The sequence below is a fragment of the Tenrec ecaudatus genome, chromosome 8 (assembly GCF_050624435.1).
Source record: "Tenrec ecaudatus isolate mTenEca1 chromosome 8, mTenEca1.hap1, whole genome shotgun sequence".
NCBI lineage: Eukaryota > Metazoa > Chordata > Mammalia > Afrosoricida > Tenrecidae > Tenrec > Tenrec ecaudatus.
In genome coordinates this window covers 156576540-156592524 of record NC_134537.1, presented here as the reverse complement: position 1 = coordinate 156592524, position 15985 = coordinate 156576540, and the positions used below count along the sequence as shown (strand labels likewise).

General features: G+C 40.2%; 1 protein-coding gene across 1 annotated transcript in view; it reads right to left on the bottom strand.

Moving 5' to 3' along the window:
- Nucleotides 1-15985, bottom strand: part of NBAS (NBAS subunit of NRZ tethering complex) — a 383893-nt gene that overhangs the window by 192432 nt on the left and 175476 nt on the right. Inside the window, exons 29-31 of the mRNA XM_075557089.1 lie at nucleotides 11844-11946; nucleotides 8044-8273; nucleotides 47-159 (exon numbers count right to left, since the gene is read on the bottom strand). Coding sequence (XP_075413204.1) covers nucleotides 47-159; nucleotides 8044-8273; nucleotides 11844-11946 — 446 coding nt within the window. The remainder of the gene's footprint in view (nucleotides 1-46; nucleotides 160-8043; nucleotides 8274-11843; nucleotides 11947-15985) is intronic.

Genomic DNA, 15985 nt, shown 5'->3' with positions numbered 1-15985 from the left:
TGATGAACGCACACTAAGTTCCCTGTGCAGCAACAAGAAAACTCACCTTGTAGAGGCAGGATCTTGACCCCAAATTCTTCAAGGCATCCAAGGGCTTGAATAAGATCTAGCTCCTCCTGGATGGCAACGGGTCTATCTGTTATCAGTCGTAAACAGCACCTGGGAGAAATTATATTAGTTTTAATTAAGAGGTGGCAAATGTTCAGAGTTTGGTGCAGGGCAATACGTGGACTGATTTCTTGGCCACTGCTCCCAGGGTCTTTGATTGTGGACCCAAGGAAAATGAAATCCTCGACACCTCAACTTTGTTTTGTGTTTTGTTTACCATTGTGTTGTTTACTGGTCCAACTGTGAGGAGTTTTGTGTCCTTTACCTTGAGATACAATCCATACTTTCATCGTCCGCAGTGCTTCAAATCCTCTTCATTTTACACAAGTCAGGTGTGTGCTCTGCACACCCTGTTCCTCCGGAGTCCTCCTACCCCTCTCCTGGGGGATGGGGTCTTGCTCAGCAGAGAGAATGGAAAGGGAGGGTGGGGACACCATCCAGCACCTTTCCTTTCCTTAGGAAAACTCTCACTGACTCTGAGTACAAGTGAAACGTGAACACAAGAAAGCTCTCTGGAATTCAACATAAATGTTGAGATATTCTTTCTGCCAATAAATGCAACATGGTTCCTCTTCAGTTTGTTATTCCTGGCATAGAATTAAGTGATTCAAGAAAGGCCAATATCAGTCTATTTCATGTGGCTGAGTATCAATTTTATACAGTCCGTTTCATTTTAGTGACTTTTAATCATCCAACACCCACACTTCATGCATTCTATCTCTGATGTCACGATGTACTTGCAGCTGCTTCTTCTCATTTGGAGTTGTGTCCTATCAGGAGAGGAGGTTCCCAAACGTTCTACTGAAGTCAAACCTTATGACCAACTCTCCTTTGAGGAGGCAAAGGCGACAGGCGAGACTTCCTATTCCCATCAAATCCAGTCTTGGACACCCCTCACAGAAGGGTCGCGGGGAGGGGACACGGCAGTCGGGGTGCAGGGTAGCAACATAAAACATATAACTTTCCTCTAGTTCTTAAATGCTTCCTCCCCTCCTCCCGCCCCCACGATCATGATCCCAATTCCACCTTACAAATCCGGCTAGACCAGAGGATATACACTGGTACAGATAGGAACTGGAAACACAGGGAATCCAGGACGGATGATCCCTTCGGGACCAGTGGTGAGAGTGACAATACCGGGAGGATGCAGGGAAGGTGGGGTAGAAAGGGGGAACTGATTACAAGGATCTACATATAACCCCCTCCCTGGGAGATAGACAACAGAAAAGACGTCGGACAGTGTAAGATATGACAAAATAATCATAATTGATAAATTATCAAGGGTTCATGAGGGAGGGGGGCCAGGGAGGGAGGGGAAAAGTGAGGAGCTGATACCAAGGGTTCAATTAGAAAGCAAATGGATGGATATATGGATTGTGATAAGACTTGTATGAGCCCTCCAGAAACTGATTTTTAAAAAATATACAGATGTGCTTGACACAGTGGATGTATGTATGGATTATGGTAAGAGTTGTATGAGCCCCCAATAAAATGATTTAAAATAAAATTAGTATTGGAAACGCACAGGGGCAGTTCTACCCAGTCCTACCGGATCACTACGAGTTGGATTGAGCTCGATGGCAGTGAGTTTGATTAGGTTTGGCTTTGTCATCCTGAAGGGTTCGTTTTCTGACACTATATCAGACTTGCCAAGTTTTTCACCAATAGATTGCCAAGGCTTCTTCCTAGTCTTTGTCTTGAAGCTACACTGAAACAGACCCACTATAGGTGACCCTGGTGGTCTCAAACAGAGGAGTGTCCAGCATGACAACACGCAAACCACCACATCTGAGTGCTGAAGCCAAGCTATAGATGCGCATATGGAAAATCTCGACTATAGATCGTAAATGAAAAAGGGCATGATATGTGTATATAAACAAACATACATACATACATATACACACAGTTGTGTGCGTGTATCTGTGTGCACGTATACATACTCAACACTTGATTGTGATATAAAAAAGAAGGTAACCGTTAATGAAATGTTTTAGAGAACAATGCAGTAAGTTGATTTAAATTCATTAGACTCACAGGTCAAAATCAGTTTATTGCCACATTAGATACACATATGGCTTCTTTTTCTTAATTAAGAATATCTTTTCAGAGAAGGAGTCAGAATGAAGGAGAAATATGGATATGCCTTTTCAAAAATGACCTCTGCAGAAAGGCCTGCCAAGGAGATCTAGGGCAAACGCACGGCGCAGTTTCAGAAGTGACCCTCGTTGAAGTCTCCATCATCTGAAAAGGAAGCACAGTCCACTGGCAACACAAAAAATGACCGAGTGCGTTAAACGACTTCGTCAACTCCAACAACATGGTTCCCGAAAACAGGATTCTGAGATAAGATATCATTGGGGGAAAAAAATACAGTTTACTTCAAGCTTTGGTAGTCCTGAAACAATTGCTAGTCACATTGAGGGGCAAAAATGAAGAAAACCAATACCACAATCTTCACATCAAAATTAGTTCTAAGTAGACCTAACACTTAAATATAAAACGTAAAGCCATCAAAGTACTAATAAATAATTTGGTAACTATTTTAATAATCTAGTAAATATAAAGATCTCTTAAATGATTAAACAAAAGAAAGAAAATACATAGGAAAGAAGAATTTTGTTTCTAAGATTCTGAATACCAGTTTGAATAAACTACAAGAGGATATATCAAGAAGTAGTGTAACAATATCACACAAGCCGTTATTAAACAAACGTATCAAAACATGAAGCCACTGATTCTCAACATAGCTACCTACTATCAAGGTCAACTCACTTCAGAACGCAGTATGCCATATGGTCCTTTTGTGACTACAGAGCAGACCATCAATGTGACATTCAACAAGTCACACACACTGGGTCCCACCGCCCTGACGGCAGTGCCTCACTCTAAGTCCACTTGGCCCACTTCTCTGTGTGCCACATTCTTTTCATTTCTCCTTCTTGCTCAACCTTCTGAACATTGCTCCAGTGATCTCAAAGGATTGGCTCTTCTACGGTGAGCAAAACACACTAGTGTTATTTTCTCCTTATAGACTGGGGGAGGGGGTGGGGCCGGGTACAGTCATCTCCACACCTGAAGGATGATGACCAAAGACCATACTCTCAGGAATTTCATGAGTCTCTTTCTACAAGATATCTCTCCTAAGATTTTGAGTCTGCCTTCAGCATTCCCCGTGCTGTTCTGTTGCACCCCTTTAGTGTTTTGCCTTGGTGTGGCAGGATCAGATCGAGTACAATTCCCATAGTATATCTTTAGTGTTGTCCCCTGTAGGGCTATGGGTCTGTGAGGGGTATCATGTCTCATAGTAGGCCGGCCATGTGGTCCTCTCTGTGAACTGGCTGCTCTAATTGGGAACATTGTCCTCACAGCCTGGTGGGTCAGGATGTGCTCCACTCTCTCCTCCTCCCCCTTCATCTGCACCTGTGTGCCCCAGGGAATGCTGAAGGTGGACTTTGGGGCCAGAGCGTGGTGCCCCAATAGACTGGACTGGAAAACACTCGTAAAGGCCAACAAACGATCCTTGAACTAACTGCATGCTTTTCTTTGTTGTTGTGTTTTGTTTTGTTCTTTGTCAGTGGTTTGTTGTTGTTTTGTTGTATATTGTTGCTTGGTTTTTCTCTGTCATGTTTATGCGCATGTTATTATCTCCACAGGTCTGTCTAAATAAGAAAGGCTGCAGGAACAATCTGGAGGAGAAACAACGGATCAACACTTAAGACAAAGTGGGTAAATAAGCAAATGTGGTGAAGAAAGCTGATGGTGCCTGGCTCTCAAAAGATACAGCATGTGGGGTCTTAAAGGCTTGAATGTAAACAAGCAGCATTCTAGCACAGAAGCAACAAAGCCCACATGGAAGAAGCACACCAGCCTGTGTGATCACGGGGTGTCGAAGGGATCAGGTATCAGGCATCATCAGAACAAAAAAATCTTACCATAGTGAATGAGGGGGGAGTGTGAAGTTGAGACTCAAAGTCCGTTTGTAGGCCACTGGACATGCCCTTGCGGAAAGGTCTCAGGGAGGAAATGAGCCAGTCAGGGTACAATGTAGCAATGATGAAAAATACAACTTTCCTCTAGATCCTAAATGCTTCTCCCCCGCCCCGCCAATCATGATCCCAATTCTACCATGCAAGTCTGGCTAGACCAGAGGATGGGCACTGGTACAGATAAGAACTGGAAACACAGGGAATCCAAGGCAGATGATCGTTTCAGGACCAGTGGTGTGAGTGGCGATACTGAGAGGGTAGAGGAAGGGTAGGTTGGAATGGGGGAACAGAAAAGTCAGACAGGGCAAGATATGACAAAATAATAAATTATCAAGAGTTCATGAGGGAGGGGGGAAAGGGGAAGGAGGGGGAAAAATGAGGACCTGATGCCAGGGACTTAAGTAGAGAGCAAATGTTTTGAGAATGATGAGGGCACTGAATGAACAAATGTGCTTTACACAATTGATGTATATATGGATTGTGATAAGAGTTGCATGATCCCCTAATAAAATGATTTTTTTAAATTTGAAGTTAAAAAAAATTTGTGTTTGGTTTCACATTTCCCCCCCTAATCTATCAAAGCCCACGGGTTTCTTTTAAAGGTTCTTTGAGCTTGGGGAATGAGAAGATGTCTAACGGGTGAGAACAGTGCTGCAGGTGGATGAGATGAGGCTTGCCAATTCAATTCTCATTGTACTGCCCTTGCTACCCTGGTAGTGGAAACATTTTCGTGATTAAAAAGAAAAATTATTTGGTACATTTTTTCTGGCCTTTTTCTTACCAGTACAGCTTTCAATTTCTTAAAACTTCTTCATAGTATTGATGAAAGCATCCCTCTGAAATCCCCAAGCATCAGTTGCCATAACCTTCTGAACAGACCTTTCTGTTCGGTCTGGTCCAGAAAATTCCAAGCACTCTGATCTCACTGTCAGCAAGCTGATTCTGACTCCACCTCTTGACAGCCATCGGTGATTGGAGTCTGTCTCCTGGACCATGCTGGCAAAGCCAAGCGTCCTCTCTCACAGTTCTTCAAAGAAAGGCTTCCGAGTCTTGCTGCCATTTCTTAAAACTTCTGTTGACAGCTCTACCTGTACCTGGTCTGAAGATGCTCATCTTTAAACTGTCAGTCAGAATCTTGTAAGCCAAGACCAATGAGACGCCGCCGACAGACCCGGCTCTTATTCCTGGTGTTAATCAGAGGGAACAAGTAAGATTACATTTGTCCTCACAAACTGCATTGGTTGATTTGCTCCTCTGGGCATCATCTTGAACATCGTTTTGTTCTTTCTTAAAACGAGTTGTTCACTTGTAAACTGTTATCTTGGGAACATAAACTTTCCATAAAGCACCAATAATCCTTCCGCTCAAGCTTCACCACAAATTTGATGTTTGTTTTTGTTTCCATTTTCGCAGAATTCATGTTGCTCTGATAGGAGCTCTTCTGATGCCGTATCCCTTCTGACTGCCTCAAAGTAGATCCTGTTCATAATGTTCAACAAGGTACTCACTGCCACTGAGACAGTTCTGACACACAGCAACCTGTAACGGATGGAGTAGAACCAGCGCTGGAGAATTACGAGGCTCTAAGTCCTCAGGAGACTAGAAAGTCTCATCTTTCTCCCTCAGAGCAGCTGGTCGTTTCAAACTGCTGCCGAACGTGGAGCCCATTACACCACAGGCACACATTTATTTTGGTGAAAAAAAAATTTTCTACTCCAGGCATTGTTTAAAATTTTAAGAGTTCGATTGGCACATAATTCACATAGCATGCAATTCAAGGGCTAACCATATTAAAAAGAATTGTACAATCACCATGACAATCAATTTTAGAACATTGTCTTCATTCTTACACTCATTCCCTATTTTCCCCTAACCTCTCCTGCCCTTACCCTAAGAAACATTAATACAGTTCCTGACTCTAAAGATTTACCTATTGTGGATTTCATATTCAAAAAACCACACACAGAACAAAAATAACAAACAAATCCAAGAACAATAACAAAATAAAACAGAAACTCCTCAATCAAAACGAAAGCACAGGGAGCTCCTTTTAAGGGTGATTTAACCACCGGGAGGATATGGCTCTAAGGTGGATGTGGTACTGATCGTCCAAGCCCCTTGGTGCTACTCAATGACTGAAACAGTCAACTGTAGGTGTGTGCCAGCAAAAATGTTAGGAAGAGAAAAGAACAATAAAAACTAGAACACACTGTAAATGGGCCAAAATGGAGAACAAATGATAAGGTGTTAAATTTTACCCCACGTCTACATTAGTCCATGTTCCAATGCGGTCTCTCTGACAGCACGGCTATTCACATCCCTGGTCAATGGTCTACAGGTCAGCCGGAGGCCCCATCCACACAACATGAATTTTGCGCTTTTGCTGTTCTACAGAGCATTCCATGAATCTTTTGTTTTTAAATAACATGCATTTTCCATAATCAGAATGAGGACATCTCATCTTAATAGATGATAAACTGGAATTACTGGAAACACATATCAAAATCATGTGTGTTTATCCTCTGATTCAATAATTCCACTCGCCATTTTCCATATAACAAGTATAGTTCTGATATTTTATAAATATAAAATAATATTTCAATAAATATACATGTTTAAAACTATAATTATTTTAAACTAATAAATATAATATTAGTAATAATGCTGAGTAGATTCTATTCTGCTTATTTTATATATGAGGGTGCTGAGGCCCAGATCACTCAGCCAAACACACATGGCTTTCAGTTAACTAAGGCTATATAGGCACCAGGCATCTGGCGCCAGGACCTGTATTTGTAACTTCAAGATTCTACTGTTTTTTCTGCTTTGAAAGGAGAGAAATTCAAAACCAAGAAAAGCAATAAAAGAGACAAGGCACATATTATACAGTCATTGAATACAATGTTAAACTATCTATAAAAATAATATTGATCTATGTGAATTCACATTACAAACTAAAAAAATCATAAATGCAGTGGATAATATTTTTGTCAAATTATAAACAAGGTTTTTTTGTGTGTGTATGCAATGTCAAGAAATAAAAATGTAGATATTACATGAGAAAGCCAGACTCTATCAATAAAATGGCAATTATCTTGGTTAGGAAAATATAAGTAGAAGACAAAACAAAAAATCATGTTTTGAGAAATTAATGTGGATTAGCTCAGCTCTAGGCAAAGAAAAGCAGAGCAAAATTCTCAAAAAGAAGATCTTGGACAAAGAAAAACGCTATGATTCTAGTGTCTAAATTGAAGGAGAAATACACATGAAATCGACTGGGACGGCTTGCCGTCTAATGGACCCCAGACCCGAACAGCACTGAGTGTCCTAGGACGTCAGGTTCATAGGCGCACGTCACTAGCGCTCTCCTCCATGGTGCTGCTGCTGGATTCAAACCACCAACCTCACACACAGCTGAACTCTTAACCATGGCTCCTTATGAAATGGACGACCAAAGACAAAACAAAACCCACAGCCACTGAGCCACTTCGATGTTATCTAGACGCATGACCAGATACTTCAAAAGGACCGGTAGAAAAAAGGTCATGGCAAATACATCCGATTATTGGTTTGGGGGCAAGTGAAAGGAAACATTAAAAAACTAAAATACTTTGCAGCCTCTGGAACTTCCAATCAGCAAGGTTGCCTTCCTAAAGCTTTTAATCTCTGCTAACAGAAGAAATAACCTCACATACAATCAGCAAGAATGACTTTGGGGTGGGGGTGGGGGCGCATAATGGAGAAAGGTCAAGAGGAAATAATTATCCATAATGTAGTTTTCTTTCAACATTCAAGCTATAACAACTGTGTCCTATACAATATAGTCAACTGGTCCCTGTGATAATGTACTCTTATTTTACAGATTACAGACCAAAAGCAACACTGAGCTTATACATTTTGATTCCCGCTCCCACACACATCCCTTTGGAAGGAAAAAATGGGATTCTACCTGGCCAGGTCCATGCAGCTATCAGTGAGGCTGGTAGACGAGTTGAAGTACTCCCTGCTGGCAGCCAAGACCAAGTCAATACTCTTTCCATAGCTGACCTTGTACAGGGCTTTCCCTTTATGAGCTCCACCAGCAGGGGGGTTGACTGAGAGAGCAGAGCAATGCATCATCTGCCCGGCAAGGTGGATGTTTCCAAGGTGGCTGGAACAGAGAAGGCTTTCGGTAAATATCTGGGAAAAGAAGAAACTGGAATTAGTGCTAAGGAGAGATGATTTGGTTCTCAATTAATGTTCTAAAATTCAAATAAAATACAGGGCAGATATATTCTATCTTCCACATTCTCAAAATCATGTATTTGTTTATTTGCCTACTTGTGAACATCCATGTGGAACTCCCAAACCAATGCTCAGGGTGCTTTCCCGGCATCTGCAAACCTCCCTAAAGCGGTGAGAGGGCGGAGCCAAGTGCAGATTCCCAATAGTCTGGCTTGTTTCAGCTCAGCATTGTAAACAAGGACCTTTCTCAAGGTGCTTAATGCTACCTTAATTCCCATTTGTGCTTTTTGCTGGTGGGCTTTTGTTTTAAAATCGTGACGTGTCGTTCCCTAAAAACAAGAAGGCTATGATGCGCCCACATGTGGGTTAAATGAGTCATGAGGAATAGAATTGTTTATACGGTTCAATGTTACGAACCAACCGTATAGGGTATATCAAATAAGATTTCTTTAAATAGAAACACACATAAAATAAGATTATATATTGATCAGTAGATAAAAATGTTGTGGCCCGAAGCACTAAGCATGTTCATCCTTTATTTCACCCCTGAGCAATAGTTCCACATTTGCTAAATCGGTGTTCCTGGGACGTAATAGAGTAGACTACAACAAACAAGAATCGACCATCCATCCTTCCTTGCAGTGGCGGCGGCGCAACACTGGGGAGGAACTAAATATCACTGAGTCGTGCACTTCAAAACCGGGATTCTGTGCCAGGTAGAAGTCATTTCAATTTTTTTAATCTACCCTTTTAGTAGAAATAAATAATTCACTCAATGAACCAAGAATAAACATATTTAATGTGTTACAATGAATACCTCTTCAAGCACCTAAAGTTCATAATCAATGATAAACACTGTCTATTAACTCTTTTGTCCCAATAGGGCCCATGCGAGAACTATGCATATAGTCATTTCATTACAAGTAATCATTTAATAGTTAAAACACTTTAATATTATGCTGCTTTCAGAATGTAAATTCAGTGTTACAACCTAATGGATAAGCTATGAAAGCTATCATCAGACCTAATCATTAAAGCCACAATATAACTTTTCCATTGGGTTTTCTCCATCATGTAAATTTAAAGCTATTTTCATAAAACAACCTACTGAGGAATGCATTTAATTCTATCACACAACTGATTTTTATCAATTAATAAAATTAATCCTATAATGGAAAGGTTATACTTACTTCACAAAAACAATTAGATAAGCTTTCAAATTTGCACTAATAATATTGATTATTATTACACTGATAATATTGAATGCCCTTTCTTTTAAGTCCATTGTTGTGTGGCAATGAGAGCAGCACAGTAATAAATGTAATGTGTGCTAAAAATATATTTTCATAAAGAAGCAAGAAATCCTTATAATTAGGAATATCATCCAACTGTTACAGGATTTTCTTTATTTTTATTTCTTTTAGGTCTAGATTTCCCACGATAGATCTTACTTGAAGTACTGGGTGGGGATTTTTCAGCTATGGAATAAACATGACAGAGAGTAAGCTATCAGTGGGCAATCCTTGTCATTTCCATGTGACAGATGAAAGTTGGCTGCTCCTAGTCTAACAAAAATGACTTCAAAATGAGTCTTCTAGACCTTTGGTTTATTCAAGTAAGTCATAAGAGTCAATGCCCAGCATTACAAAATTCAATTCACTCAACTTAAAAGGTTCTGCTAAAATAAAAATATACAAAATAGATTTCTGTTCTAAAGTCAGAAATCTTTATCTAAGCTTTTCAATATTGTGCTGTTGAGATTTCCGTTTCCAAGAACAATAAAATCTAATGGGAAAAAGCCACTAAGTCCAGGTATCATAATTTACAAAGTACTTAATATTTAAAATTTTAATTTATTAAATTTTAGTTTAATTTGGCATCCCCTATAACCCTTTCAAAACTATTGTGTGTTTTCCAATGTTTGCTTAAGAGTGAGAGACTGATAAGCAAAAGTGATTAAAATATCAAAGGTTAATTTATTTTTCTAAAGGCTAACATATTTTTAAGTATGTTATGTTAAGTATGCTATGCTAAGTTGTTAAAATAGGTAACTCCCCACAGGAAAAAGCTGAAGTACAATATGCTCTTTGCCAATTTTTCAATAAAATCAGAAACAAGGCAATAACAAAACTATGCCACTCTAACTCAAAAGTATCCCTTCACACATTCTAATGATGGTTCTGGTGTGGATTTGTATGTACACAGATTAGTTTCTAAATGGTCTCTCAAGTGGTACTTTGGATCAAAAAGGGAAAGTTACTGGCAAGGAATGTGCTTTGCCTGAAAGCATCACACTATTACTCTCATTCAAGTATTTAAAAATTAAATTCAAATATAAAACCATTCATTTCTTACAAGTCTGTGTTACTGCTGTTTTATTTCAAATCATCTGGAATTGACTTACTAAATAATTTCCCGTAACAGAAATACACTTTTTGTATATTCTCAACAATGAGTCACGCTCAGTGGTGCGAGCAGAGGGACACAAGGAGCCTTCTACTTGAGTTTGTGCCTGGCTTAGTAAACACCAAATTCAAATGAGAGAACATGTTTAGCCTGCATCTCACTAGAATTGGTTAGCCTCATCATTTTTATGCAACTCTAAGTAATTTATTGATAATGCTGATAACTCCGAAATGAGTGACTCCCCATGGGCTACCCTCCTAGTCACCTAACAACTACTTCTTACGTGTCCTTTATATTCCAGGTAGAATATACATCGGAGAATCTAAGAGTGAACATGACTTGATAATGTCTACCTAGAGGCTCACGACCAAATGGAAAAAACACATGTACAAAACAAATAACTATACTAAAGAAAGGCTATAAAGGACATGACAGGGAAAAGGAAGGCATCCTAGAAGGCAGTCCTTCCGAGTCCTGCAAAAGTGTTCAGAATTTTCAAGGAAAGTAAACAGAACTGAGACATTTCAGGATAAGGAAGCAATGTGTACAAAGTCAACGACACAAAGAGCTTGATGTGTACAGCAATTCATGACAGAATGAGGAAGCTGCAGCCGAGGTTCCCAGTGGACAGTCACAAAGATACGTGTGGATGACGAGACTGGGTGGAACCTCCCATGCCATTCGACAACATATGGATGTTTCTGATTGTTGATAGAATCCTCTATACTAAATAACCTAGAAATGGATACCGAGATTAAGGAGACAATTTGGAGGACTCCTGCAACTTGTCAAATATGATGAGAACTTGGAGTACAAAGAAAACAGGAAATATTTGAAAGGCATTTCTCAAATATACTTGATAAACAGCCATGACCATCAAAGCAGTGGCAATGAGAAAGGAGTCAAGTATGAGAAGAGCTGGAAACGAACCCACGAAAGCACTGCAGTGGGAAAATCAGGGAGCAGCGTTCAAGTGCCCAATAAATTAAAAAGCACAAATCAGTTATTATTTAATAGTATTATATCAAAGCTTTCTACTGCTACTTTGTATCTAATAAGGAAATTGTTTAACTACCGAAGTTTCTAAATGAAAAGAAAATCAATTGCAGATATAGTTACCGCATAGCAAGCGTCGGAGTCCAGGCACGTGTAAACATTTCGCTGCATAGCTAACATATCTTGCAGCAGCATTCTCCAATGAGACTCACTCACGGGAGGCTGCCTGCGAAGGAATGGGAGAGAAAAAGAATTCATGAAATCTCTCTCGTCAACTGGCTAGCAATGCATAAAGCTAGTGCCAACATTCTTTATGCTACAAAACCCTCTTTAACAGAAATACACAGCGTGGATGGTTTTAACAAACAAGTCTGTTGCCTCGCAGTTGAGGCCAGCATTTTCAGCAGGGAGCCAGCAATAGGGGGAGGGCTTGTTTTCTCTTGGCAGCTGAGGAAGGTCCTGTATCTTCTGAGCTTCTGCTCCTGCGTCTCTGCTTCTGTCCCTGGTTTGTTTAATCTCTTTCGCAGCTCAAAAGGCACATTCTGCACTAATTCTCTCGCACTGAGATAATAAAAATAACCCAGTTCCAAAGGCGATTATAAGCACAAACATACATATTTCACCCTGCTTATTAACAGGGAGAAAAGTCTGGCAGGTCCACTGCACTGCTACTGATGGTGCTCAGGCGACTTCCGTCCTAGAATAGGACACATGGGGATGGCAAAGGCAAATTCCCAAGGTAAAATAAAGTTCATGCAGATGTAGTAGCTATGATACATACAGCAGGAAAAATACTTGATGTCAAGAGGATTAATGTCAAATTCCTTCTATAACACCCTGCAGCCCCAGAAGGAGTCTAACTTTAATTAAACAGATTCATAAACCACCCAGAGGCCATCCTTGGCATCAGTTTATCAATCAGCAACTAGCTTGCTAACAGGGAAGCATCATTGATTGTTCTGCTTGCAGAAAGTCCCCCCGGCATTCCAGGAAACAGTTTCTCCCCAGGTAGTAGTCCAGCAGCAAGGGGACAGGAGACAGAGAGGAGGGACAGAAAATAACCTGTTTGGCTTAAGAAGCTGCCTCACATCCTGCAAGAGGCAGTATCTTCCATAACAAATCCAGTGGGGCAGTTTGCCTGTCTTTCAAGGAACAGAGCAGTCACCGGATTCAGAAAAGTCCAAAGCATGGAGTCCCTGTCAAGCATTTGTAGTTCATGTACACATCCTTCAACCCAGAAGCAATCGATCCATCTGGGATCCGTTTTACTACAAACAGAGAGTCCTAATCAATCAGGTTGATCAAATATCATGGTATGCAGCTTCCTGGGTGGCAGGACAGGGGTTCATGATTCAGATTCTCCTGCAGCACAGGAAAGCATTTTGTTCTCACTTTCACCCTGACATGGGCAGATTCGTTTTTTTGTTTTGGATTTATCAGATAAACAATTGATATTTCCCCTCCATGCATCTTTATCTTTTATAATATCATTAAATATCAACAAAATTTCCAAAGGCTTTTTAAAAAATGTTAAAAAATAAAAATAAACCAGCCTGTAAATCCTTTGGAGAACAAGAGGACACGTTCTCGGGCTGCAGATACCAGATTTGCAATATTACACTTGTTAGATCTTGGTACGTGAACCCTCTTGCTAAACCTAACAGAGTAGAAAATAATCCAGATTCTGTTTTCAAGCAAAGCGGCGGCAGAGGGTGATGAGTGGTGCACATGGAGCCCCGGCATGACGCGATCAGAGCTGGGCTCTGTCCAGCTGTCCTCAAGCTCCCTGCTCCTCTGAAAGCCATCAATACCAGGCAGACGGCAGTATTCTTCCACACGTGGCTAGCAGTCAGTAGACCTTGTAATTACACTCAATGATAAGATACCATTCACACGGCCACATTCAAATACAGTCAGAAAACAGGAACCAGGATTTCAAGAAACTATGAGAGTAAGTCAAAAGACATTGCTATAAAATCATAGAAATTATTAAAACGAAAATATCAAAAAGGGGAAGCTACTGATTCTCCAAATATCTTCTTCCAACTAGACAAGTAGGTGGTATTTCCAACCCCCTCCCCCCAAAGATTTCCTGAAGAATCCTGTGCTTTTGAAATTACACCACATCAAAGCAGTCATTCTGGCATCCTGGAGGACTGAAATGTTCCTTGTAAAACATGCATTGAGTGTTAGATGCAGGGAGACTGAATGGGGCAAGACAGGGCAACAGGTTGGATGGAGCATGGTCTCCCAACAAAATTCTCATTGAACAAAACTTTCTACCCTCAAGAAACAAGCAGGTGTATTTTAATAATGAAAAATATTTCCTCGGCCAACTTCCTTGACCTTTTACTCATCCATACAGTTCTTAATATTCTTAAAACTTCCACAAAGCCCCTGTGATCACCCTTTAGGAACCCTAAAAAAAAGTGACCATAATCTGTGAGCTGACCTCTCTGCCTTGCATCTACCTGGCCGAGCAGAGCACCTGGCAAACCACTGCTCAGATTGGATCTCTTTTTTTTAGGAAGCCTCACGAGACAAAGACAAGTATGACTGAAAGAACTCATCTGCGGCCATCAAATGCAAAGACATGCTTCCTCGTTTTGTCTGGAATAGACTCATATACGTATGAACTGGCACCGATATAACAATCTTTCACACTAACCCTCATATATAAAACATTTACAAATTAATAGGGAACCCTGAGCATGGGCATGATGTGCCAGTTGGAGCTTGAGAATACAGGTGGCTGCCCAGAGAGAGACAGTATAAGATTAAAAATGGTAAAACCTGATTCATGAGATCTGCCATCATCTGTAATATAAAAAGAGTCCGGAAGTGCTGATGGCCAAGCCATACTGGCATACATGAAATTACTGTGTTTCATTTCAAGTTGACTACTTGGAAAAAGAGAACAATATTCTCTTTTGTTATGTAATCATTGTGAACTTGTCACTGTTGAGTCCAAGCTGACATCAACAAGTGTATAAGCATTTAAAGGATGCATGATAGGTATTCTAGGAGAAACAAAGCTTTCCTATCGAAGTTACGTTCCAGGCAAGAGTCACCATGATTTGAGAAATACTGGCCATTCATTTTGAGTTGTACAAAAATCTAAAAATAAGTTATTAAAAAGCATTCATTTAATTAGTAACTACTGAGGTGGGTCATAGATAAATGGTTCCTATGGTAGTTAAATAATCTGGTGTCAACTTGAGACTATTAAAAATGAAGGGGTGGAGTCTATCCTGTCAATCATAGTCAATAATGCCTCTGAGTGGGCATGGCCTTCTCCTGAGGATTCTGGAAACTCCTGTCTTCCTCCCTGGAGGTGGGACACTCACTCTCTCTCTCTCTCTCTCTCTCTCTCGCTCTCTCTCTCTCTCTCTCTCTCTCTCTCCCTGTCTCTCTCTCTCTCTCTGCTTGGTCTTCCTGCTGACAAGTCACATAGTGCTACACTGATGGAACCAGAGCCTGAAGATGGAGGAGCCATGTGGAGACCCACACCAGAGCTGAGACACTTTCACTGCCACTGGATCCACAAGACTTTACAGCCACTGGTCTCTGATCTTCCTGCATTCGATGTCATTGCTGGTGTTGCATGAGTCTGAAGAGGAATTTATAGACTGGTATTGGACATATGGGCTAATATCAGACTTTGGACTTGATCTGACTGCGCTGGGATGTTTTCTTAATGTACAACTGCTCTTTGATATAATGATCTCTCTATTACACACATATGAATGTCTCTGGATTTGTTTCTCTAGTCAACCCAGACTAACATAGTTCCCTATCAGGTATTACTAGCTACAACACTTACCTACTTGAGTAATAAAAATAGAGCAAAGAAAAGTCACCATCATGTACTGGCCAGGTTGTGAAATAACAGTAACTCTTAAACACTGCTGGGTGAAATAAAAACTAATTAAACAATTTTTGAAATGCTACTTGGTAGAATGTACTGAAGTAGAAAAGGATTGTCTGATGACTTAGCAATTCCAACCAAAACTGTATATTTGAGAAATAAAGAAACATGCACACCAAAGAACAGGAATGTACAATACTCTTCAGAACAGCATGATTACTAAAAGACAAAAACTAGAAACAATGCAAATATCCATCAACATAAAAAGCATAAACAATGTTTGGCATAGTCACATGATTTAATACTTTAAAACAATGAGAATAAACAAACCAAGATTGTGTCAACAAGAATTAATCTCACAAATAATAAATATACAGAGCAAACCAGAATTGAGGCA